The sequence below is a fragment of the Limulus polyphemus genome, unplaced genomic scaffold (genome assembly GCF_000517525.1).
Source record: "Limulus polyphemus unplaced genomic scaffold, Limulus_polyphemus-2.1.2 Scaffold2610, whole genome shotgun sequence".
NCBI lineage: Eukaryota > Metazoa > Arthropoda > Merostomata > Xiphosura > Limulidae > Limulus > Limulus polyphemus.
Window position 1 is genome coordinate 78,321 of NW_013668220.1, and position 26,064 is coordinate 104,384.

General features: G+C 35.4%; 1 protein-coding gene across 1 annotated transcript in view; it reads left to right on the forward strand.

Moving 5' to 3' along the window:
• The window catches only part of LOC106467424 (splicing factor 3A subunit 3-like), a 129,460-nt gene that overhangs the window by 55,141 nt on the left and 48,255 nt on the right, over positions 1–26,064 (forward strand). Inside the window, exons 5-8 of the mRNA XM_013927773.2 lie at positions 11,356–11,428; positions 20,470–20,561; positions 22,482–22,564; positions 23,443–23,515. Coding sequence (XP_013783227.1) covers positions 11,356–11,428; positions 20,470–20,561; positions 22,482–22,564; positions 23,443–23,515 — 321 coding nt within the window. The remainder of the gene's footprint in view (positions 1–11,355; positions 11,429–20,469; positions 20,562–22,481; positions 22,565–23,442; positions 23,516–26,064) is intronic.

A 26,064-nucleotide genomic window follows, 5' to 3' on the forward strand; every position in this document is an offset into this window, starting at 1 on the left:
TTAATGTTGTTAATTTCTAATTATCTTCACATCTTTGTTGGTAGGTTAAATTACACATATATATATATATATATATATATATATATAGATAAACATTCTGAAGTTGTGTAAATGAACATTTAACCCTCTCACTACAGATATATTAAAATATACATCCGAGTTACATTCAAAATTTAAGTAAATGAATAAACTTGGCATCAAAACATAGTTAATAAATCAAATTTTAATGTTATATAAATAGGCTTATAAAATTGTAAAAAACTATTTAAATCATTCCTCAATCTCCCCTTGTATGAGAACTGTCATATTTATTCTCTAGGTCTTGTCCATTCTCTGATTTATTAACCATTCCTCTTTGAAGTATGGAGTTTAATATAAATTACTCATTATAACATAGATATTACTAATGCATAGTTTAATTGTTATAACCTTCAAATCTTCTTTGTTTACAGCATCATAAACTGGAAAATCAGACTCGCTTGTCATGACCATCTGTTACATCCTCTTTTTCATTACTTGTCATTACTTTTTCTCTGATGTTTTATATCATTTATAACCAATCGAAAGACAATGTTTTAATTTATCAAATAATGTATAATGCTACATTGCTTTCAGTACAGAATCCTGTCTTATTTCATTTTCAGTATGAAAGTTTATCTCATGGTATTCAGATCAAGTAGGTATGGTAATTATTTTAAGCCCCTCTGGCCTTAGTTTGAAAGCCAGTTAAATTATTATTGTACTGTTATCATCATTGTAGAAAAAAAAAAAGAGAGAAAAAAATAGAATTAGGCTTAAATTTCATTGGCAATCAACAGCAAAAATACAACAACAAAAAACAGATGGTCAAATGTAAGTACTATATTTCTTCCCCTTGAGGTGGATTCCATGTACGTGGTGAGGAGACCTCCTACGGAGGGTTCTGTATTTTCAGTTACCTACTCTGGGATCTAAACATCCACCCATGTGTTTGCCTTGAGTGGTGTCTGGGGCACTGCAACACACCACTTTGGCCTTGAATTCCTGTAGACAGGTGTCATTACAGTGCCTCCCCCCAGGGTCAATCGGTTGGTCCCATCGGGCTAGGGTCAACTGAGTACCAGTGTTGGGCATTCTCAACAGGTGTTGTGGACATTGTGTCTGATACCGGTGTTTGGATATAGTGCTCACGAAACCCTGGCATTGCTGCATTGTCCTTGTTTGACATTGTAGTGCATCTCCTCGTCGGACTCCATGGTTGGTGGGTCAGTGGGCACTGAATATTTCTCTCTATATTATGGATCCCCAAACCCTAGTAAAACTATGCTCATCAGTAAATGACCATGCCTTGAAGACTCAAAAGCAGTTTCCACCCCATTGTATACCTTTACCTCATTTTCTTATCATGAATTCTTTGTCAGAAAAACTTTTAGGGCAAATGTCTCCCTTTTTTATTCAGAAGGGATTAGAGGGGCTTGCTGGTTCTCCAAAGTCAGTCAAGAAGCTATGTTCTGGGGATATATTTGTGGAAACATCAACACCATAACACAGTGAACTCCTCCTGAATTCAAAGACCATTGGGGATATACCTATTGAAGTTACTCCCCATGCTTCTTAGAATTCCTCACTAGGAGTTATTGTCGAGAGGGATTTGAAGACCATCCCTAAGTCGGAGATCCTTGCTGGTTTCTCAAGCCAAGGAGTTTCAGTAGTTTGAAGGATCTCCACTTGTCAAGATGGAATTATGGTGCCGACCGCTGTTCTCATTTTGACATTTTCATCACCACATCCACCTGCCGCTGTTAAGGCGGGTTATTTGAACCGTAAGGTACGGCCATATACTTCTAACCCTTTCTGATGTATCCAGTGCCAGCGGTTCGGTCATTCGAAGTCATCTTGTTGTGGTTATGTGATGTGTGCTCGTTGCATTGGCAAGAACCATGACACTTACAAGTGCAAATTGGACCGTCACTGTGTTAATTGTAGTGGTTCCCACCCCTCTTACTATAGATTTTGCCCTTAGTGGAGGAGAAAGAAGTACAGCGTTTAAAGACTATTAACAACATTTCTTACCCTGAGACTTGGAAGCTATTGTTCCCTACTCCATCTCAGACATATGCCACTGCACTACGCTCTACTGCTACGGTGGGAGTGCAGACATACCTTTCCGTGCCTCTGTCTCAGTCTTTTTCGCGTTATGTGAGGGGTCTTCTACCCTCCATAGATAATAGAGTTGACCGGTCTACTCCAATCTCTGTCCCCACCATTCCTTCCTGTGACTGCTTGGGTCCACTTCCTTCGGCCCTGATTTCTGGTATCTTCTTCGTCTTTGGCCCCAAAATGCAGAACGATTATTCTTTCACACCCTCAGTCATTAGATTCCAAGTCTGATGACAGAGATCTGCCCACTCGACCAAGGGTAAGATCCATGGAGGTCGATCGACCTTCTTCTAATACAGAAAAATGGTGTGGTTGTAAACCAAAAGGTTCTCCACCCTGTTCTCCTCTACCTACATAAAAATGGCCACTTTGATACAATGGAACTGCTAAGGTTTCATTCTAATCTCAATGACATTAAGACCTTGATCGATTCCTATCATCCCGTGTGTCTCTCCTTACAGGAAACATTTCTGAAACCTGCCAATACAGTCACCTTTCGGCAGTTTTCTTTGTACGAGAATGACAGGTTGTGTGATGGACAAGTGCATGAAGGGGTGGCACTGCTGGTTGACCAGCATGTGCCCTCTTTATCTGTGTCCCTCGATACAATCTTGGAGGCCATCACCATCCATGTTTCCTTGGGTAGTAACATCACTGTTTGTTCTCTCTACCTGTGTCCTGGAGAGGTTTGTGATCAATTGGACCAGTTGCCATCTCCCTTTTTAATCCTGGGATACTTTAATGGACACAACCCCCTCTGGGTTGGTGCTGATTTTGATGGGAGGGGTTGTTTCGTAGAGCGTATGCTCTTGGACCATGACCTTTCTCTCTTCAATACTGGATCTTACACTTATTTTCATGCACCTAGTAAGTCTTTCACTGACATTGATCTCTCGATTTGCTCCCCTTCACTTTTCTCCCACTTTTTTTTGATCGTCGACAGTGACCCATGGGGCAGTGATCATTTTCTTATTGTATTAAGGATGGTGGAAGTTGGACCAGACTGACTGACCCTCTTTCACCGCTGTCTCTGAACGTGATCCTGTCATTGTCTGTCTGCCATCAATAGACGACTGTGTGGTAGCAGTGACTGACTGTATCATCCAGGCAGCTACTCACTTTATTCCTAAGACCTCGACACGTTTTCCACGGTATCCCCGTCCTTTGTAGAGTCCTGCATGCTAGGAGACACAGAAGGCTCAAAATCGGGCCTGGGATACCTTCCAACAGTATCCATCTCTTTCTAACCGCATAGTTTATCAGCGGGCCTGTGCCCATGCTTGGCAGTTTTGATGTCAAAGCCAAAAGGAGTCTTGGATTAAGTTCACTACTACCATCTCTTCTACCACCAGTTCCAAAACCATATGGAACAAGAATCGGAAAGTCACTGGGAGGTATGTTTCCCATCTCCTTTCCATCTTGCTCTCCAATGGCCAGGAAGTTGCTGATGTCCAGAGCATTGCTGATGCTTTCAGCCACAGCTTTTCTCGTGCATCTAGCACTTCTGTTGTTTTTTTTCCCTACCTTCTTGGCCATCAAGTCTCGGGCAGAGCAATCACCTATTTCCTTTCGGGCTGATTGTCTCTACGACTATAATTGCCCCTTTACACTGGTGGAACTCAAACTTGCTGTTTATCAGTCTGGTAGTACATAGGTCAGACCTGATGATGTTCATTATGAGATGCTGCGCCATCTTTCTCCTGCCTTTCTTGCTATTCTTCTGTTTTTTTCTTAACTGGATCTGGCAGGAGCATGTTTTTCCTGATGTTTGGTGTCTGGCTATTGACCTCCCTTTCTCTAAACCTGGGAAGGATCCTAAGATTCCTTCTAATTATCGTCCCATCACTTTGACTAGTTGTCTTTATAAGGTCTTAGAGAGGATGGTTAATGCTCATCTTATTTGGTTCCTTGAATCAAACATGCTTCTCTCGCCCACCGAGTGTGGGTTCCGTCGACAGTGCTCTACCATGGACCAACTGATTCGACTTGAAACGTCGATCAGGGAAGCCTTCCTCAAGAGAGAACATCTTGTTTCTGTGTTCTTTGATTTGGAGAAGTCTTATGATACTACGTTGAGGTATGGCATTTTGCACGATTTCCACTCCTATGGGTTGCGTGGCCATTTTCCCATTTTTATTCAGAACATTTTACTGGACAGGCGATTCTAAGTCCATTGGGCTCAACTCTTTCCCATTCCTTTCTGCAGGACCTTTAAGTCCCTCAGGGGTGTGACTTGAGTGTCACACTTTTTAGTGCCAAAATTAATACTATCACTACTCACCTTCCTCCAACTGTTGCAAATGAGTTCTATGTCGACAACTTCCACATCTCGTGCCAGTTGTCGAACATGAGGTTTATTGAGTGGCAGCTTCAGACTGCCCTCAATCACTTTTTGACGTGGACTACTGCAAACGGTTTTACATTTTCTTTTTCCAAAACAGTTTGCATGCATTTTTGCTGCCACTGGGGTCTCCACATCAATCTTGAGCTCCATCTCGACGATGTTGCTATTCATGTGGTCTCTGAGGCAAAGTTCTTGGGGCTTATCTCTGACCGTAAACTTACCTTCATTCCACACATCAAGTAGCTACATGTCAAGTGTACAAGGGATCTGAAAATCCTCCATGTAATCTTTTCCACCTCTTGGGGAGTGGATCAATGTTCTCTGCTCAGGATCTATCGTGCCCTAATTCAATACAAACTGGACTATGGGCCTTTGGTCTATGGTTCTGCCAGGACCTCGGCTTTGAAGATGCTGGATCCCGATTAATATCTGGGGCTTTGGCTCTGCACCAGGGCTTTTCCCACTTCTCCAGTACAGAGTTTGTACACTGAGTCCCACGAACCCCCTCTTCACCTCCATCGTTTGCAACTTTCTCTACAATATGCTACCAAGCTTGGATCCTTACCACAGCATCCCACCAGAGATTGTTTTTCTTCCTTGGTGGGCCATGCTCTTTCAGAACAGACTGTCTGCAATTCCTCCCTTTGGTCTTTGTATCAGGGCCCAACTGGCTGAATTGGGTCTGGCATTGGATGACATTGCTGTCCCCAATGATCAGCCCATTCCGCCATGGCTTATTACCAACCTTGCCTGTGACCTTTCTTTGAGCCATCTGAGGAAGGCGGATACTCCCGATTGGAAGTACCGTCTTCTTTTTGCTGAACATCTTTTGAGACATTTTTCTCATCCTATTTACACAGATGGTTCGAAATTGTGTGACTCTGTAGGCTCTGCCATGGTTTGCTGTGGCTCAGTAGTTGCTCGCAGGATCCACTGTGCAGTTTCTGTGTTCACTACCAAGTTGTATGCTATTTCTCTTGCCCTGGATCTTGTAGAAGCTATGCAGTACATTGATTGTACTTTTTACACTGATTCTTTTAGCTCTCTACTGGCCTTGAAATTGCTTAACATTAGTTTTCACTCTGTTGTCGTCGATATTCAGCAACGACTGGCCCATTTTTCTCTATCTTCCATTTCCATCCAGTTTTTCTGGATACCTGGCCACATCGGTATACATGGACTACGGTCCTGTGTTCAAGGCACGGCTTCGCGTCAGTTGGCAGTCGACTTGGGGTGAGCAACGTCATAGCAAGCTTTTCCAGATCTAACCTTCTGTTGCTCTTTGGTCATCTTACTTCTGTAAGGATCGGAAGGAGGAACATGCAACAATAGCCTTCTACCAATAGAAGGGTGGCACAACCTCCATGTGCAGTAACTCCCCTTAAACCTATCACAATGGGGTAATGTATTTTACACAACTTTGTAACCATGGTGATATACATACTATGATTCTAAAAGTACTTAATGTATCTACACAAAATTTGGCAAGCATTCAGTAAACATTAAAATCATTTATAGATAAGAAATCAAATTTTTATTAACTATTTTTCCCCAAACTTCAGTCCTTCATTTTAATAAATACAAGGATAGCTATAAATTGCTCTCCTTACAACAAAAATTATTTTTTGTAGTACTTGTTGATGACATCTTTGATTCTTCACTTTGATCCCCAAAACCAGTCATGCAAAAAAATACAGCTTTCTATCCAGTGCTGCCAACAGTTATTGTGTTGCACAAAAATAACTGAACTGGAAAATCATGTGTATGTATGTAAGTATGATATTGGTTGGCTTTGTGTAGGGGTTACATTACATGACTAAATAAATTGTATGTTACACCTGCTCTTTTATAGTGAATGTTCATTTAAAATCAATGCCGATTGGCTTTATTCTAGTTGAATATATTCTTCTCACCGATTAGAGCAGTCTATTGATCTTTGATGGAAATTTGTCTTAAAGTACATCAATTTGCGTGTGCATTATCAAATTTCGTTGGCTTGAAAGTAAGTTTGCTACATGATCAAAGCGATTGAAATCCTAATATTTACCATGCTGATTATGGTATTTTCTTTTTGTTTTAATTCACTCTTGGAATTTTAAGGAGTGATTTTATTTATGCTCATTGGACAAAGTTAAGAGGTGCGAAGGAGTGGGAGCATGATCGTGTTCCTTAAAAGTAATGTCCTGAAACTTTGTCTATAATTATATGGAAACAAAGTGTTGACTGCTCTGAGTTCAAAGTGATTTTCATGTTAAGATTAGAAATACTTTTCTTAATTTTCAAATTTCATTTTCATAATCCCAAAGACCTCCTAAATAAATATCAATTTTTTTTTCCCGATAAAGCTTTGTTTTATTTGTAATTTTCTATATAACTCTATACAGGGTTGGTCCAACCTCATAACCACCATAAAAATTGGAAATAATTTTAAGTTGCCTTTTTTTTCCCTAGAATGACTAACTTGTACAGGAAACCAAATTGTTTACACTAAGAGGCTTAAAGCTTGTAACAGTATACAGCAGTTAATTTTGTTCTTTTATTGCCTTTTGAACCACATCTAACTAATAATCCTGCAACATAAGTTATAAATCACTTGGTGAATGTGCAGCTCATGTTACCGCATTGAATTATGTTGTGGATCAGCAGCTCACTAGCTTATAACTATCATTATTTTTCATTATCTTACATAATAATTTTCTAATTTTACATTTTACGAAGATTTATAATAATAAGTAAAGAATACACATGAAAAACAAGAAATATAGTATGTACGTGGGGTCTTATATTTTTGCTCTTCATTGTTGATGAAATTTAAGCCTACTTTTTATACTAATGGTACTATTACAATAAATAGTTTTTTATGTAATTAAGTAATGTACTAAGGACATAGAATAATAACACATAAAAATCAGCAATATCTTTATCATAATGTTTCTAACTATGTGATAAGAGCCATTAAAAATTCAGCTAAGCTCATTGATGTGTTTTCTGTGGGAATAAAGTTTGAACTGGAAGTGAAATAGACAATTTTCTGTACAGAAACCAATGTAATATAATACATCATTTGATAGATTAAAACTTTGGCTTTCTGTTGGTTGTAAATAATATAGTATAAAATGTCAGAGAAAACTTTTGGAAATTTGTCAAAGAGAGGATGTGACAGGTGGGCCAGATTTTCTAGTTTATGGCTTTGTAAACAAATAAGATTGAAGGCTATAAATATTATGCATTGCCTGAATAATATTTGTATTCTAATAAGTAATTTGTTAAGTTCTGTGCTTCTCAGAGGTTCCTTTCTGGGACAGGGGTAAGTCTATGGATTTACAAAGCTAAAATCAGGAGTTCGATTCCCTTTGATGTGGCTTTGCTATAAGAAAACAAATACATGCTTCTCAGAGGGGTGGTAAACAAATTAAGAGAAGAGGAAAGACCTAGGGAGCAAATGTCAGTTCTCATACAAGGGAAGATTGAGAATTTTTAAAATACTTACTTATAAAATTAAGAACTTAAAACTTAAATAACACTAAAATTTGATTTATTAACTATGTTTTAATGCCAAGTTTTATTTATATAAATTGATAATGAAGTAGTTTGATTAAATTTTGAAGGTAACTTTAAAAGGGTGTGATATGTGCACTTTGACCTACCTGACTTTAAAGGGTTAAGCTCTTGCAATCAAAATAACATTCTTTTCCTCAGCATTACATTGAACAAGCATGTTAAGTTTTTTATGTATGTGTTCAATTTATTAAGATTTGCAATCATCAGCAAAACTTTTATTTTCATTCTGCACTTAGTTTTGTTTATAAAGCATTGTTTAACTTAATGATTTCTTAAATGATGGTGACTTCTACTTTGTCCTTTGAAAGTAACTGAGTTACGAACATAGGATCTATTTCTTTTATGGCTTCTAGAGGCTCATTGACTGTTGGGAATATTACAGTCATTGTTCATTGTGTTATGGGTTCCTCATGCATACTGGGCCTCCTATTCCTGTCCCTTAGGCCATCTTTCTTTCCTCTCAGTTTGTAACTGACCAGGAAGACAACAAATTTAACCACCTGTTCCTCCCACCTGGGCTTGATTAAATCCTTAAACTTCAAATTTTTTCCTGGATATAATTTCTCAGGTATGTTCCTTTCTGTATCTTTAGCCTTTTTTTTTTATTCTTTCTGTTCTTTACTCTGTGAAACCTATTCTTTGGATTGTTTTGTCTTTTCTTTTTTGATTTATATTATGATTCATGAATCATGATTCATTTATATTCATGAAACTTCCTTCTTGAACAACTCTACACTCATACCCACGTGCCTAGTCTCATTTGCAATCTTAACTCTTTTGTCCTGACTTCTAGCCATTCTTCCTTTCCTTTCCTAGATTCACAGTCTTTGGAATCTCTTTTGCTTGCCTGGAGAGCAGACCCCTTTTTTTATTTTGCTCTCTAGTTCCTTGTTTTCACATCTTTATTGCTTTCTCATCACCTTCCTATGTTCCCTCTCCTCCCTCCATCTTTGGTCTGAGGCACGTCATTGTGCTCTAGAGGATTTTTCTGATGAGGATCATTCTCTTCTCTTTACCATCTTAGTCTGCACCATGTCTTCTGCTTTGGCCCTCCTTACTTGATTCCTCTGCTTTTGAGATTTGTTGGGTCGGGATGCTCTTCTCACTAATGTACACCTGCCTTCTTTTATATCTTCTCATTACCTTTTCTGGTTTCTTGTCTTTCTCAACTGTACCATTTGACTCTTGTTCCCCAGCCAACAGTCTACAACTTCCCATTCTGGCTGCCATGCCTTTCTCTTCCCGTCCTTCCACTACCTAACATCTAGTCTATTGCTCATCTTGTTAGTGACTGTTCTGTTAAGTTGAGCCTTGTGGTTGCCTATCTGTCTCTGTTTGACAGCCTTTGGTCTAGATTTTCTAGTTACAGATGAGTTTCATGTTTTCACCCAAATTCTCTCTCTCTCTTCTATTCCCTTTGACCCCATTTGTCTTTACATCTCATGGTTTTGGCCTTGAATCTTTTGACCAAACACACTATTGAGAGGACTTACACTCCTTCACTGGTTTCTTTTTATTCTTGCCTCCTAGTGGTCCCCAAGTAGACCTGGGCCTGGCATCACTTATCGACCTCGCATCTCTTAGCCAGTTTCTGGTCATTCCATGGTTCAAGTTGAGGAATTTCTTTCCTCTCTGCTTTGCTTGTCTTTTTCATCTGGCCTGTGAGTGTTGTGGCTGCCATGTTGGACATCTTTCTCCTTCTATATATATATATCCCAATTTCCCCATTTTCCAGACACTTTGTACATTTCATCCATTAGAATTGAGTCTTCCACTTATGTGCTCTTTCCTTCAGCATGGTATTGACCACTGATGTCTTCATTTGGGTCATTGGGGCATTTGCCTGACACCAAATCAGTATGGTTAATTGGCTTTTGTTTGCCCATTCTCAGGTGACATTTTTTTTACACCTGCCTTGTCCAGGAGGCTGCTTGGTCGAGATGCCTTGTCATTCTTTCCAAGCCTTTTTACATGTTTCCTTCTACTCTCATCTGATTTGGGTTTGACCATCACCTCCTTGCCTGTGAGCTATGGAATGTCTGGTCACCATGATGTGTGCTTCTCATTTTTACCCTGTGTGTAAGTTTCTTTCATTCTTGGGGACTTTGGCTTCCCAGAATAATTCCTTCATCCCTTTGGGGTATTTGCATATGTACCTCTTTTAGTGAACTAAACTAGATCAACTTAATCTTTCTCAGAATCTGTTGTCCTCAATTGTGGATCTTCCATCTCCTTTTTTTGAGAACTTGCAGATCCAGGCACATCTCTGGGTCTCCCCAACATGAATTCCACCCCACTCCCACCCCAATCAGGTGAAATAAGGGATACTCTTGCTACTTACCAGTAGCATAATAAGGTGAGAAGTAGGGCAGTAGTGACACTGTCTGTGTGTAGTGCAAGTGTGCCTTCCTCCTGCATCCTGAGTTTATCCAGTTGCATTTAGGTAAACACACCCTGTACAGTTTGATTGTACCATAACCACACTACATATATTTGCTTGCTGACCACTTTGGTGTAAAATGCCCTGATGGTCATGTTTTCATTCTGGGTGAAGATTATACCCTGGTTGAGAAAAGATGCAGTCTGCCCTAATTGAGCTCTGCCATTAGGTATCACATTCCATTGGCTTTCCCTTTTAGTACTTGCTGAAAGGATCATATTTAGGTTTAATTTTGCACCAGCCTCTCCACCTATTCAACATGGTATTCTAACTATTCTGTGTGCGGACCTTAGGTATAGTCTCAGAAGTTAACATTTTTTTAATCTGAAAATATATTTCCGATAGATACATTACCACTCCTCCTTCCCATTCTGGTGCATTTTTTTATTTCTTGCCTCGTCTAAAAATAAAGTTATCATGAGTACAATTGAATAGGGGAGTTACTGCATATGAAGGCTGTGTCACCCTCCTATTGGTGGAGAGCTATTGTCATATGATGGTGTAACTATGCAGCAGAGCAGTCCATGTTAAACATGTGAATTTTAGATAGATGTTAGCTCAAGGATAATGTCATGCAAATCTCATAAGCAGATGTGCAAGGGATATAACTATTCTGTGTGTGGAAGTGGGTATCTATCAGATATACATTTTCAAATTAGAAAAATGTTAACTTTTGTTTCCCAATGGATTTCGTGACTCTCCAGTTCTCTTCTTTATCTCATTGTGGGTATTCTGGTTTTTGTGTATAGAAAAGGTTTTTTGTATTGCAGGGGTAAGTACCTGTTTGAAATTAATTCTAATTCTAAAAATTGAATTATTAACTAGTGTATTTATGTTTTAATTTTTTGATTTGAAATTTTCATTTCTTCAGGTAAGTATCCCAATGTCTGTGGAGTTTGACGAATTTGCAAAGGCTAGAGAAAACCCATCTGAAGATACACAAAGTAAGTTCATTATAATGTACATATTCTCCAAGTCTTTACAGAGCATTATTTCAATATAAGTCTAACTTTGATAGTCATTATGAGCAATAATAGAAAATAGTGATATTAATTGCTTTCTGCACTTAAATTTTTTTTTTTTATTTTGTCCGTAAGCCCACTACAGGCACAAGATGTTCATTAATGAACACTACTATGATAACTGTAAATAATCAACAAAGTTCATATGAATAGAATAACAAATCCAACTAACAGCAATTCCATTAAAATATGGAAAAACATAAATTAGTTTAAAATTCAATTATACTAAATGTACTAAAATATATTGGTCTTGATCATATTACTTTCACAGTCTCCCTAGATTTTAAAGCTTTTTAAACAGAAATAGTGAATGTACATAAAACCTGGAATATATTGTTGCAAAACATTGAGTATATAATAAATTTCAGGTTATTATGAAAAAATTATAACTGCAAAGTATACACATACATACATACATACATATGTACATAATTCATATAGCCTAATTGGTATTTTATTGGAATTACAGGTATTTTTTTAATTTTCCTCTATGTTTTTTGCACGTAGTTAATTACATCCTTGTAAACCAGATGTTCAAAGATCAAGAATGTGTACTAATTCTTTTGGTTTTGTAAATTTTATGTATTGTGATGGCCATCACATAGAACCTCATATAAGTTGGTGGCTCTCTTACTTGTATATATTATTTGAAAGTGTCATCACTGCCATAGGTAATCTGAAGATTATCACACTAGGATCATTGTCTGACTTGTACATGCATTATTATATTACTTTTTGTTTGGTCCTTGACCTACAGACATGCTTGTAATCTTCTTTTTGCAATGGCAACTAGTTTGAGTCTAAAGAAACATAGAAGCTAACTGGTATGTAAAGATTTGTTTCATTTGTTCAACTTCATTTGCCTGCTTTCCTTCCTTGTCTGAGTTTATTAGTACATTGAATAACATTTCCAGAACCTGTATGTTTCAGATACTTGATATTTTATTTTTGAATACCACAGTAGCCTTGTGTTTCATTGAGCCAAGATCATCTGTATCACAAAATCAGCAATTTCTAAAAACATAGATGTTTAGGTTTTTCAGTCTGTTTGATGCTGCTTATTATTTGTCCATATTTAATGAAGATTTTAATTAATCACACTGGGACTTAAACTTGGCTCATAGCTAAGTACTTACAGATTGACTGGGGAGATCATATATCAATCTTTGTTATAGATAGTAGACTATATGTTCATAGACAATATAGACTTAGGTGATCGTATAGGTTACCAACCTTGACAGCATCTGATTTAAAGCTGTGTCAAACTTTATAATAAACATGTATAGGAAATATGATAACCTTTAGTGTATTTGATTTAGAACTGGTCTATTACTTAAAATCACAAATTCTTGAAATATTATAGTTGATAAAAGAATTAGAAATCCACTATTCCTGTTTCTGTTAATTAAATAATCAAGTTCTCTTCTCATTAATTATTGGCTGTGGTTTCTGCTCTATATTTAAAGATGATTTTTGAGTGTAATGAAAATACTATTTCTCAGGGTTGGAAAGTATTGAAAAGTTTTAGGAGCTTGGTATAAACTGTTAGAAGTAAGGGGAATAAGGGTTCCCAAAAGTGTAAAATAAAGAAGTAGCAAATACATGGGTAAGAGATTTTGAATGGTGATCCTTTGAGGTTCAGTTGGTTGCTTTTATAGATGTAGGAATAAAAAAGGTTTCCAGTGCAATAAGAAGTTGCTAAAATAATTATTCTAGTGTAAGAGTTAGTACCATTTCTACCATAGAAACTGTAAGCATATCATAGGAGATTCCACTATTTACAAATACCGTGATTAATGCTTCAGGAGTGCTGGGAACAAGAACTGTAGGATCCAGAATTTGCATGGGCACTCATTGCCATAGAGCAAGGTGAAGTATGATCAGCACAGATTAAGGAATGTAGCCTGGATGTAAATTAACTGTGGCATTTGTACAAACAACTACAAATGCAACAAGGTGTACTGTACCATTATCGACCACTAATTTGTGGTTCTCAACCTGTGTTGCAGCTAGTGTTCCACAAAGTGTTCAGATGCTTAGTGGAAAGAATGGAGGTCAACAAAGTGTTACACTTGCACCATCACATGATGTTTATTTTACTACTTGCATTCAGGCCAAGACATTTAGAAATCATGCAAACATTGTAGGGTGTGTTCTTCCCAAAGGAAAAGCAAGCATAAACAGTGAATACTTAAGCAGAAAATTGTTTGCTTTCCTTTATTGAGAATAACCCTGGATATCACTGGTTTTCTCCTGGACACTGAACAAAGTGTTCAGTATGTACTGGTCATTATAATTTAATTTACTATAAGTGTGCCAAGGCTTATCCATTTTTAATATTTCACCACAGTCCAAATTGGTAGAACACTGAATTGCCCAATTTAATATACCTGAATAAATTCACATGGATCAGGTAACTAATTTCATTAGCCAATTATTGTGCAACTTGTGTAAAGTTTTTAATGTGATGAAGACACATACTTTACTTTATCACCCTCCAGTCTGTTGGGAAATTGTTTCTTCCCAGCCAAACCAATTTGGGTGTCATGATGCCATATCACCCTACAGAACAGATATCAACTGGTTATTCACCAAAGATTCTCATATTTGGTTGCTCCATTTGATGTGATATATAGTCTGTCTCCTATGCAAATATGCCACAGTGTCTACAAATATATATAGAGTGGTTGAGTTCTGATTTGGCTGATGTGCATAAAATCACACATCAATAGCTAGAAAAGGCTTCAGTACAGTAGAAGAAATGTTGTAATATAGCTCTTACAGAATGATCATTCCAGTTTAGACCATGGCTGTGACTTTGGAACCTGTCAGTGTCTCAGTAGCAGCTTTGTTCTGGCTGGACATGTCATTTTCTAATACTAAGCAAATCTATTCATTTATATATGAGATACAGCAGTCATATGTACTAACTTGACTAGGAATTAGATGTTGAAGCTGACTAGTTGGGGAAGAATGAGAGTACTTTGTTATATCTCAGCTCAGCTGATAAGGAGAAAAATTATAAAAGTACTTATCTGGCTATAAAAGATGAGGAAGCACCTGGAAAAAAGGTGCAAAATAGCTCTGGAGTTGGATGAGATGTTGCCGTCGACCACCTGATCATTGCAGGAGGGATTATCTGCCAGACCAGCAGTTAGGACGGTCATTTCATTTCAAGATAAATTACTAAAATGAAGTGGCTTTCAAAATTATTTAGTGGTGTTTTGCAATGAAATGTATGCAGTATGCACTACATTAGATGGTTGACATATGATTATTAAAAGGTTAGGATGTTTTGTAGATTGCAAGATTAACTGGACTGAAAGGGCAATGAAATCCTTACTTTCTAAGCTATTTTGTAGATTGTTGCGACATTTACTTTCTATAGAAGCAGTGAAAGATAGTTTATTGAGTAAGTTGAAATATTCATGAGTAGGTGGAATTATGTATAGAAAGTGATATGTCAAATGTAAATTTGGTGCACCCAATATTTTATTTAGTTGCAGTTGAATATTTTCAATCATGCAGATAGAAATATTTCAATAAGCACTCAGTTTTGCTGAATATTTTCTTAACATTGATTCAGTACAAGATGCAGTTGAAATGCAGATTGTGAGTGTACAACTAGAGGCAAGAAGTAAGAGCCATATGATGCTACTTTTGTAGTCTATACTTGAATCTGAAAGAGGTTTGACAAGAAATGAGGTGTCAGTGTTAATGAATTGTCATGGTTGGAAGATGGAGGTTAGTAACATTGTGTGGCTAGCCTATTTTAGTTATTTGTGTGTGAAATATTGTCTGCAGTCTTGCCTCCAGTCCTTACTTATGGACCCAAGTACTGTTTGTGAATAGGTTTGAGGGAAAAGGTAGCTGGGTTAGCTGTTTTTATGGTAACAGTGGAGAGCACTGTTGAGTTTAGGTTAAGCTCAAGGCCTATAAAGTCTGGTGGACTAGGACATCTACAGGAGAAACGAATACACTGTTTATAGGTGATATACACGTAAGTACAGGTAAGCTTGTAGGACCATCATTCAACCATAACAATAATTTTCACACGCGGTATTTAATGGGAACTTTGAATCATTGAATTATTGTAACTGTTTCCTGAAATAAATAACATTATTGTTTCATGCATGTAAAACTATGTTTACTGACTTTGGAACAGTTTTACAATCGTTTATGTTTTTTGTGTTTTTTTTTTAAGTTTTAGGTTCAGTACTTTTCTAAGAGCTGCTCAGTAAAAGTGACACAAAAATACACTTAATTGTTTGTATGAATGTTATATAAAGGTTTTCTTGTGTTTCATATTGTGTCTAGTTTTTTTTCTTTGCTTTGAACTCTGTCAAGGACAGAGAATTCAGATTCATCCCGTAATACATTTACTGTTAAAACCTGTTATTCTGCTTTTCTACCCAATTACTTTTAAAGATAAATCAGAAACAACTTAAAATTTGAAATTATCTTCAGACCAACAAATGGTTTTCAAAGTTTTGACAGCATGAACACATGGTATATGATAAACTCTTACTATAAAGTAACATTTCAGAAAAACTTTAAAAAGGTTGAGAAAAGCATTTGGAACAACCACATAAAACATAATGAGATCACACTTTTGGTTTTTGACTTTATTTCCAATACAAGAAGTCATCAAGTTTGTAAAATGCACCTCCTCTCACACTATAGCTTTATCCCGATGAAATTTTCTCTTCTCTGCCCATCTAAGCATTAATATGAATCTTAACTCACTTGCTCCAGCCTTTATACCTCACTATATTGCCCAAAGCAAGTTAAATATCGTGATTCTCTCCTCCTATGTCAATGTGCCCTCTATCCCAGATCCATATATAAGCTCCCTGTTATTACGTCCTATTCACTTGTCTTGATGGCAGAATGTTACGATGATGTGTTTTACATGCTTGCTACAGTTTTCTCTTCAGTCTTGAATGGCTTAAATTATACCTACACTTTAACCAATTCCTTTTTTTTTTTTTAGACCTGTATTCTTGGGTTTTGAGTTTGTTGTCTATTTTCTTTATTTAAAAAAAAAATAGATATTATTTCTGAGACATTTTGGATATGAATTCACAATTTCATATCTCTGACAAGGAGTTACCTAGAGCTTATACTCTGCCACTTGTGGAGTCTAGCATTACCTGAGTGTCAGGGGCAGAGACCTCTTTTTTTGTGAGGGATTTTCAGTCCCTCATATGTAGAGAGGTGGAGTTTTGCATGAGGTCTGATGTTTATTCTCCTGTTGGCTCAGAGGCTGAGCTTGTGGGGGGTCAGGAGCAGACTTGTGAGAATTTGGACCCAATTTTTCTGGCTCCTTCCTTGCTCAAACAGCTAATTATGAGCCAAGGACAGTCATCCCACTCCTGCACTGTTTTTGCATCTAGTACATCAAGTTTGTAATGTCTTGAGCTTTTCTTCTGTAGCTTATGACTCTTCTCCTTCTTTGTTGGAGGTACAGTCATTCAGTTGATTATCTGATCTTTCCACCTTTGCTAGATGTTTTTATGCATGCTAGGTGATTTGCTGATATATTAGGAGAGAGCAATGCCATGCATTGTCCTCCCTGTTTATCAGATCAGCATGCCTTAGATTTCCATTGCTTGGACAACCCATATTTCAATTCTCAGAGGTTAGATTCTCTTCTTCCTCTTTGAAGTTATAGGCCTGATGCCACTGTTTGTCTTCACTAAACTCAGTTTTCCCAAATTCGTCTGTCCTTTACAAAAGTTTTACTTTTTTTTTCTTTTGCAGCTGTTGTCTGAGGCCTATCACAGGTCTCCTGTTCAATTTTCAGAAGACTGTAGTCAATTATTGGTTTTTCAGTTTTGCACTCTCCCATTCCCATTTGCTATTCTGCCCTATATGTTTTTTACAGATAGTCAGATCCTTTTCGTGTCATCTTCACTCCTAGGTCGTTCACACTAATCTTTATATGGATGATTGGCTTCTTCTCACTCTTCCCACTACTTGGCTGAATTTCACCCTTGAATTCTTTTCTACAAAGCTGCAAGAGCTGGGTTTCTCATCACAATGGAGTAGTCTTTTGTCATTCCCGCACAGTACCTCGTTCATTTAAGGCTGTTTTTCAATTCCCATCTCAATTTGGCTCAGCCATCTTCTCGACATTTTCAGGTCATTCTTTTATTACAGTCGTCTCCTTCTCCACCAGTGCATGTGGTTCTATCTCTTTTAGATCAGGCCCACGTGTTCCCTTAAGTGATCATTTTCGGACCAGTGCAACATTTGCATGGATGCGCTGGATTGTCCAGCTTGTTCAGTCCTGGTTGGTGGATGGACAAGGACAACAGACAGCAGGTGTCACTCTCCTGCCCCCATGTCCAGAGTTGCATCTTTTTATGGATGCTTCTCTCCAAGGATGGGGTGCTTGTGTAGGGGATATGGAATTCAAGGGCCTGTGGAGAGAAGATTCCAGCAGTTCAATGAGCTATGTCTTGGGATCTTTACAGTTGGGAAAGAAGATGGTATTGCTTCACTCAGACAATTCCATTTTGGGGGACACTCACTCCAGGTCTCTTTGTTTTCAGACATTGGATCTTCTCTTTTGGGCCTCAATCATCAAATTGTTCTCTTTGCTTGTTGTGTTCTGGGTGAAATGAATTTTGTGGCTGATCTATTATTTTGTCCCACAGGTTGGATGCTTCACAAGTTTTTCGTTGGTTCTGATCTTGTCTCGGGACAACTCAGATTGATGCTTTTGCCACACACTGGAATGCTTAACTCCCATCCTTCTGGTCTCCTGTACCTGAGCCTCTGGATTTGGGCTTAGATTTTCTTAGCCAGGATTGGACTGGTCTTCACATTTACACGCCCCCCCCCCCTTCCCCATTACATCAGTTATCCACAGTTCTTGTACTTTTTTTTGCTCCTCATCCTGTCAAGTTTTTCTGGTGGTACCACATTGGCCGAGTAAGCTTTGGTTTCCATCATTCAGTATCTACAGGAGTGCCTACCTCTTCTGCTTTCTCTCTGGCCATCTCTCTTCTGTCAGCCTCAGTTAGACATTTTTTCATCTGGTGATCGCCATTCTCTGGCTTCATGTCTGGGTATTATGCAGCCCATTGCACAGAGTCATAGATTGACCACTTGGACTTCATCTGCCTGGTTGGAACCTGGATGACTACATGTTCTTTTAACAGTGTTAGGATTTTGCCTCTGTGGCCGGTAGGCCTTTACTGCCTAGGAATTAGATTTTATGTTATTCAGGCAAAGAGCATACCTGTTTCAGAATTAGTGTGGACCCCACTAGTATGCTATTATTATATCTCATTTTTGCACACCTCTTTTCTGGAAATCTAGCTATAGTTAATTATTATTGGAAATACATTTTCGGTAGAGAAAATTGTTAACTTTCAAAAATGTTTTAAATCTAAAACTTTTCAAAATAAAACAGTGGAATGTAACTAATGAATTTTCTCTTTCCTTGATCTCAAATAGATATTGAAGTTTGTTCAGTGAATTTTCAGATTGATGTACAATGAAAAACGTAGTTTAAATACTTAATATTTGCCATGCAAATTATATTGGTAAGATATACAGTCCTGTTTATGGTTTAATTGATAAATATTCTTTGACATTAAAAATGTGAATGTAGATACTTTGTTAGCAATATACTTTAGATATGTACATGATGGACATACAATTTTTGTAACCCACTTACTGTTCAAGTACTTTATAAGTGTCAAAGGTTCTACAGACCAGGCAGGTATAGAGAGTATTTCCATAGCACCAATAAAGCTTCTTTAAATGTACTGCAGAAACCATAAATCAGTAATCAGTGTGGAGCAGTGTGTTAGCAATATATTTTAGAAATGTATATGATGGACATACAATTTTTGTAACCCACTTACTGTTCAAGTACTCTAAGTGTCAAAGGTACTACAGACCAGGCAGGTGTAGATAGTATTTCCATAGCACCAGTAAAGCATCTTTAAATGTACTGCAGAAACCATAAGTCGGTAATAAGTGTGGAGACAATGTCACTTAACTAATGTGTAATCACAAGTAGAAAAAGTATTATACAAATATGTGTATATATGCTTTGCACTTGTAATTATGTTGATAGCTACCTGTTATATATGTTTGTAAATTATTATTGAAAAGGATGGCAAATTGCAGTTGCATATGATTTTTTTCTATAACTTAAAATGTTGTTTTTAATTGTTCTGAGTTTAATGGTTGTATATTATATTACCAAGAACCTTTTGTATTTATTAGGTGTTTATGTTAAGAAGTACTTGTAGACATTTAAATTAAAAGTTAAATTATGATTATTTGTATTACACAGAATAACTAAGGGGACATCCATAATTGTAATCATTTTCATAAAGGTAAAACTGTACACTTATTCAGACTCATAGATTTATAAGGCTTATTTACATAACTTTTATAATACTACTAACATTAAATAATAATCATTTCATAGAATAAAAAAAATTCATCTCCAGTCTAATTTCAACGTATCAGTTTATTTATAACAGAACAACAAAGTCAAAAGCATCAAGACAAAGAACACCATGAACAATACATACTACAATAGATGTCTTAAATGCAATTCCAAGTGTAAAACATACAAAGTTAAAAAATATTTTAATGGTAAGCAAAATTAGAACAAACACTCCTATACTTAGCATTAAAATTCTATCTTTAAGTGTTTCAATTACTAAGAAATTATTTCTTTGGTCTGCATTTTTCTAATTTGTGTCTGTAACATCTTGGTGCTTGGATTTACTTGTGAAGTATATGGTCATCTGCTTTTCTAATAAATTCTAAAATTTGGTGGAACACATGAAAATCTCAAAACCAAAGATAGTGCTTCTTAAAAGACACTCTTGACCAACTCCTACCTTGTGTACATTTTGTACACCTGTAAAAATATTGATAGTTATTGACAACCTCTAACCAAATGTGAAATTAATGTATTATGTTTTCAGATCTTGTAGAGTTCACTGATGAAGAAGGTTATGGAAAGTTTCTGGATTTGCATGAGTGTTATGAATGTTTTATCAACCTTAAAGGTAGTGAGGTAAGGAATCTCTCCCTTACTGTGATTGTGGTCTAGTTACTTTAGAAAATTAGTTTTTGTCATTTTGTTCAGTTTTATTTATAATTAACATTTGTAGAAACTTTTGGAAACATAATACAAATTGTTGACTAGAAATGTTTATACTCAAAATTATATATATTCTGTGGATTTTTACTTTTTTTTTAGGGATCATCAGGATCATTACTGTTTTTAGTTTTGTTTGAACCCAAAGAGAGAACATTTAGAGGATGGTGGTCTTATTTTTGATTGAAATTTATTAGTTTTGGGCTTGGCATGGAAAACTAATTAGACTCTTGAACAGTTTACAACATCTATGCAAGAACACATTATCTTATGACATTTTAAAAATTTATCATCATTGCCAAAAGAATGTGGTGATTGTTGTTTCCAGTTTGTACTGTGATATTATAGGCATACTATTCATTTTATTTACCCTTATTTGATGTAAAATCTTTAAACATCTCCTTTGCATACTGTGTATGTAGTCTTAATGTTAAAGAAACCCACTTGCACTAGTTACCTACTGAACTTGGTCATTCAACTAGATTCCTATAATGTGGAACATACTATGTAGAAATGCACAGTGATCTGTTCCACTGGTAAATCAGGTGATATCTTATTTTATAAGGAGAATGACCAACAGTCAAATGAATAGCACCTGCATCCAGAGAAGAATGGAATTATTGTTTTGTGTATATAATGCTGTGTTTTCTCAGTATGGAACTGTGTGATGCTTTTATTTAAACACACTTCTTTTCTGAGAGCTTACAAGTAAAGATGCCACAATATCAACTTGTTTTCTTTTGACTGTTTTTGAGTGTTTAATGAATATTGTTTCACTGTTTTGTACATTGTGTCAAGTCTCTATCCTTGCTTCAAACTCAGTCAAGGTCAGAAAATTCAGATTCACTCCATGATACATTATCTGTCAAAACTTTCTATTGTTCTGTGTCTCCTACCTGACTGTTCTTGCAAGATTCTCATAGCATCTGGGAATACCATAGTACTACATGAGGTTGCTCATTTTTATAATTTAATAATCATGATAGGGCATTTGATATGATAAAATTATAATAAAATAAATGAAAAAGTAAATTCATTTTGAATTGGATCCTGATAAGTTATTGTTTCTATAAAACAAAAAGGGGGACAAACTTTCAAATTCAGTAGGCTTTATTATCTATGTGGTTTCTTTGCAAGTTATATTTTAGAACCAACTTGTATAGATTCATGCAATTATGAGAATTTCTAAAGTTTTGCATTTGCAGAGAGTTTGCTGCTAGGAATTACTTCTTTTTAAATGCTTCTCTGAGCACGTACAGCACTTTCTTCAGACAACTGGTCACTTAGTTGTGTGTGCGTGAAGCAAGTACTTGCACTATTTAATGTTTTTTTTCTTTATCCATTTTCATCCTTGTATATGATTTTGTTAATCAAAAATTATTAGATTTATTATGTGGTGATATTTTATTGTTTTAAAAATAAGTGAAATGAATAAGCTGTTTTGAAAGACACCAGTATAAATTGATAGTTTTCTTTATATATAGTTTGGTAAAAACCACTTGGCTGAAATGTTAATTTTGTTATTTCTTTTCTCTTGCATGGAAAATGATGTATGCAAAAGCAAATTGTCTTCTATCCTAATTGGAACTGATTATATATTCTTGAATGAATAATCTGAAAATAGTGTATTTATGAGATTACTTAGTGATTTATTTGAGTTGAAGCAACATCTATGTAAAATGTATTCAGTTTGATTTTAAATTGTTCATGCAATAACTATGAAATAAGTAGGATAATTTTCTCTGTTACTGTGTAGTTGAGGTTTGAATAAATTTTATTTTTCAGTTAAGTTTTATTATTTCACTTTTTCAACTGAGTGTAATATTTTTTCTTCAGAAACTAGATTATCTATCGTACTTGACAACATTCGACCAACTGTTTGACATTCCAAAAGAAAGAAAAAATTCAGAGTACAAGAGGTAAGTTTTCACTAGAAGAAAAATGTAATTTTTAATTTTCATTTATCAGTAAATACTTTTTATCTGTATCAGTGGAATGTTCTGTAAAATTTTATTTTTATAATTGTCTTGTAACATTTTATTTTTATAAATGCTACTACTGTTGAATAAAATAGAACCCATTGTAATAATTTTAGTAAAAATTAAATTTCATTACAATGCATTTTGTGATATTTTTAAATAAACTATTGGGGTAAAAAGTTTAATTATTACTATTTTGATTTTCTTGAAAAAATATTTTATGTATTATGTTAGTAAAAGGTATACATATTACTTCATTTGTGTTTTAAGAAGTATTTTATAATAAATCTAACTAACCAGTATATTTATATTTTGATTTAAGTAAAAGGCTCTCATCCATTGTTAGCTCTATAAAAAAAAAAGTGTTTAGGCAGGTCAAAGAAGGGTAAGAGGTAATCTCATTCAAATTTACAAGATTGTCCAAGGGGTTGACAGTATAAAGGCTTCTGATTTCTTTGTGCTGTATTCTGAAGACCCTGGGATGAGAGGATATTTTTTCAGTAGAATGATTAGCTTATGGAATGAATTTCTGTCAAAAGTAATGGAGACCATTTTCTTAAAATAGTTTTAGAAGGGAATCAATGATTCCCTGAAAACTAAAAAAAATACTGGTTTAAATTTTTTACTTTTCTCAAGGGTAGTAACAGTTGGTCCCTTGTTAGCCATAAGTTATATTAGAGTAATCACTTGGTTATGTATGAATAATAAGTAGTAATGTTTTTATGTGTGATGGAACTACTTATAAATGTCTTGTGTTATGAGCAGTATTAGTGTAAGTTACATAACTTATACTTTAAATAAAGAATGCTTTCTCATAGGTATCTAGAATCTCTTCTGGATTACTTACAAGACTATATTGGTAGAGTGAAACCTGTCCTGGATTTGAATGAGGTAAATTACTTCATTTGCTACTTCAAAAAATTATAGATCTAACAGGAAGTTAGTGCTACCTTTGATAATTAATGGAATGAAATTTCCACTTCTCAATGAATGAGAACTGAAAATCAGTTACCTTACCTGAGAATAATATAGTGTGTGTTCTCAAGGCATACACATATTTTTTGCACTAGCAAACTAATTGAAAGGATCTTATATACTCTAAAATGAATAAGGTAACAGTAAATAATATAAATGTTAAAAATATGTCATCTGATTCATGTCACTTATATATTAGGTATCAAGAAACACCGTGCACAAAGAAAATCATACATTTTATGAAATGAGATATAGATTTTTCATTGAAATCAAGTACTGACAACTGCAAGATAAATTGATTCATATCACTTATGAAAAACATCAATTATATCTTATTTGTATTGAATAGTGACAAGTATTACTAATATAACATATCTTATTGTTTATGAAATATGCTGCTATGATTTCAGGTTACCATAGAAATAATTTGGAATAGAGATACATAATTTTGAAAGGTATCTCTATATTTAAAAGGGTAAGTAGCAATTTGTAGATGCAACTTCATAAGGTTCTATGTGTACAATGGATTAGTAGAGTGATGAAGAACAGAGATTATGGATGAAATTTAGAAAATTATGCTTTCTGTTAAATGTTTTTGAAAAATATTAAATATACAGGTAGAATAGAAAGTAAATCTATGATTAAAATCATAATGAAAGTATAGTAAACTTAAGTGCTGTTAAAGGCTATTTTGGTCCAACTTTGTCCATTGTCTGTTCTGAAGTTTCCTGTGTTGTATAACTTTGTGCTGTGTTTGGATGGGAAAATACCGCAAGGAAATTATCAGGAGATTAAAGTAAATCTGAGTGTATTTGATAAATACATTAACTTAAGTAAGGTTTGATCAAATGATATATTCAAGTCTATTCTAACCATGTTGGCTTATCTGCAGTTTAACATGGTGTTGGCTGACTCAAACTAAATATGTATAAAACAACAAATTAGATATAGTTAAGGAGAATTTAAAGTAATATTAAATTTAAAAAATGTTGATGGTTTAAGAATTGAGAGAGAAGATTGTCATGTATTCAGTGAGTAACCCAAGAAGAATGCAGGCAGAGAATCTAAATAAAGGATTCCAGTTGTCTTGTAAGTAACCTGTTGTACTTTTCAGGATTAATGCCAGCAGGTGATTTTACATTGTGTCCACCATGATATGTGATGACATATGCTTTTCAGTGACCTAATATTTGACTGTTAGTTATAAGTATATGAGTAAATAGTGGAGTTAAAGGTTGAGTGAGGCAATCACATTTTTCAGAGCAAGGAGAAATTGATTATTATGGTTTTTTAAGTTAACATTTCTCATCTGTTTTGTGCTATTATCCAAAACTAAATTTCATATTCAAAATTACTTTCTGTGCCATTCATATATCTCATGCATATTTAGTTAAGTGTAATGAACGGCCATAATGATAATATTGGAGGGTGAGTCTAGTTTATCATTCATGGTTTGTGCTCGGGAAGATTCTTCATCAGATAATCACAAATAAGTGACATGAGCTAACTAAACTACAATGCTGTGAATACATGCCCTTCCTTAGTTGATCTGGTCTTTTTTTGCTACAAAGTACTTTTTTTATAGGATTCTTCACATCTATATTCTTACTTTAGCTGCTCTATGAGATGATATTATTGAAAACATTTAGGTTGTTTTAGTGAGTCATAATTAGTGACATGCAAATTATATTTATTTACATTTACCTGTTATTCCTTTAAATATTTTTTTTCTAGACCTGAACTCCCAGTCAGAGTTGGAAGTTTTAAGGATCAAAGTTTGTGTAAAAGTAAATTAGATTTTGTTTGCAGTGTAAATAGTTAGTTGGAATTTAGTAACAATACAATACAATGTTCAGTATTTTTAAATGAAGTTGGAATAAGCTCATTGCTCATGAAAATTTTCAAATGATTTCTGTTAATTAGCCTGTTATATTAGATGCCTGATTTGGGGGTACCCTTTCACTCAGGTAGAGTACTGTTTTCCTCTTTTCATCATTGCTGATTGATTATAAGTTTTCAATTATATACACCCATTAATAAATAAACAATTTATTTATGCAACTTAATATAATGTTACACTTTTTCCTTTATCACATGCCTCACTGTTATACACTTACCTTATCTGATGTTTAAGTTCATCCAGGCAGTGCCTCCACTCATTCCTGGAGCTTTTCTAATCAGAAAGTCCACAAAATCACATTCTGTATGATAAACTTAGTGAACTATTTAGGAGGTTTTTGCTGTGGTATATAAAGCCAGAGGTAGTTGGAACAAAAGAAGGCAGTGATTTGTGTGAGGTCAAGCATTCAGATGTTAAGAACGAGATGAATGATGAACATGTGATTGTTGGTGAACCAACTAGAAAAGCCATGCAAAAGCTGTCCAACAGTGGCAAGCATAACATGTTGCTAGGAATGCATGCCTTTTATTAATCTGCTGTCACCTACCTAATTAACCATCTGCTT